Source organism: Arachis duranensis, chromosome 9, assembly GCF_000817695.3.
Source record: "Arachis duranensis cultivar V14167 chromosome 9, aradu.V14167.gnm2.J7QH, whole genome shotgun sequence".
Lineage (NCBI taxonomy): Eukaryota > Viridiplantae > Streptophyta > Magnoliopsida > Fabales > Fabaceae > Arachis > Arachis duranensis.
Window position 1 is genome coordinate 66,096,845 of NC_029780.3, and position 4,571 is coordinate 66,101,415.

The window sequence follows — 4,571 nt, forward strand, 5'->3', positions numbered from 1 at the left end:
AAAAATACCATAGGGACAAGTAAAGGAAGTTTTCTCCTGGTCCTTGGTGTCTACAACTATTTGGTTGTAACCTAAGTAACCGTCCAGGAAGTAGTAATATTCATGTCCTACAAGTCTTTCTAGCATTTGGTCCATGAAAGGTGGGGGAAGTGATCCTTCCTGGTGGCTTTATTGAGCTTCCTATAATTAATACACTTACGCCAGCCAGTCACTGTTCTTGTTGGTATTAATTTATTCTTCTCATTGGGCACAACACTGATCCCTCCCTTCTTAGAAACTACGTGGACAGGGCTTACCCAAGGGTTATATGAGATGGGGTATATCACCCCTGCTTGACATAGTTTTAACACCTCCTTTTGGACTACTTCATTCATTATTGGATTTAGCCTCCTCTGCTACTATCTTGAGGGCATTGCACCTTTCTCAAGTAGGATTTTATGCATGCACATTAAAGAAATGATTCTTTTTAGATCTGTAAGTGTCCATCGTATGGCATCCTTGTGTTGTTTCAGCACTTAGATTAGCTCTTCTTCTTGTTGTTCATTCAAACTTGAATTAATGATCACTGCGTATGTGTTGTTATCACCCAAGTAGGCATACTTCAAGTTTGGAGGCAGAGCTTTTAGCTCCAGCTTTGGTGCCTCCGCTCCCAATTTTTTTGTTTTGTTGAGCATGATTTGTTCTTTTATAGTCTCTAGTGGTGGCTAACCACATGAGACTTGTTGATCTTGATCTTGGGTTTCTTCGCATTGTTCTTCCTCTAGGACTCCTTGAACTAGGGTCTCAATTGTGTCCACCATCATGCATTCAACAATGGATTCCTTGGGGTAGCTCATTGCCTTGAAGACATTGAAGACCATCTTCTCTTTGTGTAACCTCAAGACTAACTCCCCTTTTTGAACATCAATTATGGCCCCTGCAGTAGCTAGGAATGGCCTTCCTAGGATAATTGATATGTTGGCTTCTTCCTCCATATCAAGAACAACAAAATCAGCTGGGTAAATGAACTCCTCCACTTTCACCAATAGATCTTCCACTACACCATGGGAAAATTTAAAGGTTCTATCAGCCAATTCAAGCACCATTCTTGTTGGATTGGCCTCTTCTATTCTCATTCTTTTCATCGTGGCCAAAGACATGAGGTTTATGCTAGCTCTGAGAATACATAGTGCCTTCTCAATCTTCATGTCCCCAATGATATAGGGGATTTGGAAACTCCCAGGGTCTTTCAATTTTTGGGGTAGCTTCTTTTGTATTATAGCACTGCACTCTTCAGTAAGTACCACAGTTTCTTTCTCACCCTTGTTTCTCTTCCTTGTCATGAGTTCCTTTAAGAACTTAGCATAGAGCGGCATTTGCTCTAATGCATCAGCAAATGGTATGTTGATCTGGAGCTTCTTGAAGATTTCTAAGAATTTAGAGAGCTGGCTATCTTTCCCATCCTTACTCAGCCTTTGTGGATAGGGTGCTTGTGGCACATAAGGCTTTAGAACTTGCTTTGGTGAAGATGGTGTAGAGTTCTTTTCTTTCTTCTTGAATTTAAGTTCCTTTGCACTTTCTTTTTCCTGGTGGCTTTGAGTTGGGGGCGTTTCTTCCACAACTTTTCCATTTCTTAGTGTTATGGCCTTGAACTCTCCCCTTGGGTTAGCCATGGTGTCACTAGGAAAGGTATGTGTAGGCATAGGTATTTGCTTAGACAAGCTCCCTACTTGTGCTTCCAATTTTAAAATTTCTGCCCCTTGATTATTTTTTGCTGGACCTGAACTCTTCATGGTTATCATCTATCTTTCTGTCAGCTTGTAGCTATCTTTCTAGAATAGTGGAAAAAGTCCCGGTCAGTTGTTTTGACAATTGAGCTATGGCTGCCTCCAATTTTGAGAAACTGCTGCTGGTTTCACATGGTTGAATGGTGGGGGATGATGTATCTTGGTGGTGGTTGTTATGTGTTTGCTGTATAGGGTGATATGATATGTTTTGTGAGTTGTGATAAGGTCTGTTGTTGCTCGATTGGTGGTTAGAGTTATGGTTGTTGTGGTGGTTACAGTGGTATGGTTTATGGTCTTGTCGATTTCTCCATCCAAAATTTTAGTGGTTCTTCCAACCTGGGTTGTATATCTTAGAGTTTGGATCATATGGTGGTCTAGATGGGTTGTTCACATAATTTGCTTGCTCCCATTCACATTCAGCTTCTGGTGCATATTCTTATTGCGGTGGTGCTTGAGCTTGGATAGCTGAGACTTGAATTGCCTCTACCTTATTTGTTAAGGCCACTAATTGCGCTACAATTGCCTTGTTTTGTGCTAACAAGGCATCCATAGAGTTAAGTTCCAGTACCCCTTTCTTTTGAGCTATTTCTAAAGTGTAGAAGTACTCATTTTCGGCTACAGTCTCAATAACATCTATGGCCTCTTCAATAGTTTTCTTCTTGTTGAGTGAACCCCCTGAAGAGTGGTCCACAACATTCTTTGCTTCATATGATAGCCCTTCATAGAAGATATGTAGTTGAACCCATTTGTTGAACATGTCTAGAGGACATTTTCTTGTCAACCTATTGACTCTCTGTGGTGGGTAGAATCTTGCTAGGAATTTGTTCATAACTTTCTCCCAAGTGGTCAAGCTCTCCTTGGGAAATGCTTCCAACCACTTTGTTGCCTTATCTTTGAGTGAGAAAGGGAACAAAAGTAGCTTATAGGTGTCAGGGTGTACACCATTGGACTTTACAGTGTTGCATATCCTCAAGAATATAGTGAGATGTTGGTTTGGGTCCTCCTGGCACCCCTCTATATGAACAATTATTCTGCACAAGTGTGATGAGTTGAGGTTTCAACTCAAAGTTGTTAGCATAATTTGTTGGCTTCAGAATATTACTGCCACAGTTTCCTGGATTTGGGTTGATGTATGAGATAAGACTCTCCTCTCTTGCCCAACATGATTTCCAGCTTCCTCCCCAACATGGTTATGTGCCTATTCCTCCATATTTAGTTCTCAGATCTTCATCCACTACTTCCTCTAGAAAATAACTCTAAACTAGACTAAACTAATTGGTAATTAATTGTGTAACTAGATGGTAGAATGTGTCGTTGACTTTCCCTTTAATCCTTAGGTTTAATAGCATCAGAAGTGAGTTGGATTTGGGCCTAGGAAGCCCAGAAATTGCCCCCAGCGAATTCACTTTAAGTGGGTCACGTGCGAGCACCGACACGTACGCATGGGTCACTTGTACGCATCGCTTGACAATTTGCTATCCACGCGTATGTGTCGCTGGTGGACGAAATTGTGATCATCAACAATGGCTCCAAAGATTTGGTGCTCTCAAACGTGAATTTCACTTTGTCACAACTCCGCACAACTAACCAGCAAGTGTACTGGGTCGTCCAAGTAATACCTTACATGAGTAAGGGTCGATCCCACAGAGATTGTTGGTATGAAACAAGCTATGGTCATCTTGTAAATCCCAGTCAGGCGGATTTAACTGGATTAAGAGATTATTGGTTTAAATAAAGATAATAAAATAAACAGAAAATAAAGATAAAGTTACTCATGTAATTCAATGGTGAGAATTTCAGATAGGTGTATCGAGGTGCTGTGTTCCTTCTGAATCTCTGCTTTCCTACTTCTTCCTTTTAGTTTTTCATCACTCCTTTCTATGGCAAGCTTTATGTAGGGCATCACCATTGTCAATGGCTACATCCCATCCTCTCAGTGAAAATGGTCCAAATGTTCTGTCACAGCACGGCTAATCATCTGTCGGTTCTCAATCAAGTTGGAATAGAATCCAGTGATTCTTTTGCGTCTGTCACTAACGCCCAGCCTTCAGGAGTTTGAAGCTCGTCACAGTCATTCAATCCCAAAATCCTACTCGGAATACCGTCACGGATCATCACATTCATCAAGTCGAAGTGCAACGAATATCTTGGAACAGGAATAAATCGAATTGGATAGAAGATAGTAGTAATTGCATTAAAACCTGAGGTACAGTAGAGCTCCACACCCTTAATCTATGGTGTGTAGAAACTCCACCGTTGAAAATACATGAGTGAAAGGTCCAGGCATGGCCGAATGGCCAGCCCCCAGATCTAAGAACTAAACGTCCAAAGATTGAATAATACAATCAAAGATATTTAATAAACTAGTAAAAAGTTCTATTTATACTAAACTAGCTAATAGGGTTTATAGAGGTAAGTAATTGATGCATAAATTCACTTCCGGGGCCCACTTGGTGTGTGCTTGGGCTGAGCTTGATCTATCCACGAGCTGGGCATTCAACTCTGGTTTGTGACGTGTTTCTGGCATTTGACTCCTGAATGCAGCATGGAACTGGCGTTGAGTGCCAGTTTACGTCGTCAAATCTCGAATAAAATATGGACTATTATATATTGATGGAAAGCTCTGGACATATACTTTCCAACGCCGTTAAGAGCGCGCCATTTGGAGTTCTGTAGGTCCAGAAAATCCATTTTGAGTGTAGGGAGGTCAGATTCCAACAGCATCAGCAGTGCTTTGTCAGCCTCCTATCAGAGTTTTGCTTAGGTCCCTCAATTTCAGCCAGAAAATACCTGAAATCACAGAAA

At 41.2% G+C, this 4,571-nt stretch overlaps 1 protein-coding gene across 1 annotated transcript; it reads right to left on the bottom strand.

Moving 5' to 3' along the window:
- Positions 1-704: 704 nt before the first annotated feature.
- On the bottom strand, positions 705-1,652 carry LOC107465732 (uncharacterized). The gene has a single exon (XM_016084699.1). The coding sequence runs from the start codon at positions 1,650-1,652 to the stop codon at positions 705-707; it is 948 nt and encodes a 315-aa protein (XP_015940185.1).
- Positions 1,653-4,571: the final 2,919 nt, after the last annotated feature.

What these genes read in the sequence shown, in the direction of transcription:
- LOC107465732 (XM_016084699.1), bottom strand. Translation starts at nt 1,652, where the DNA reads ATGGCTAACCCAAGGGGAGAGTTCAAGGCCATAACACTAAGAAATGGA.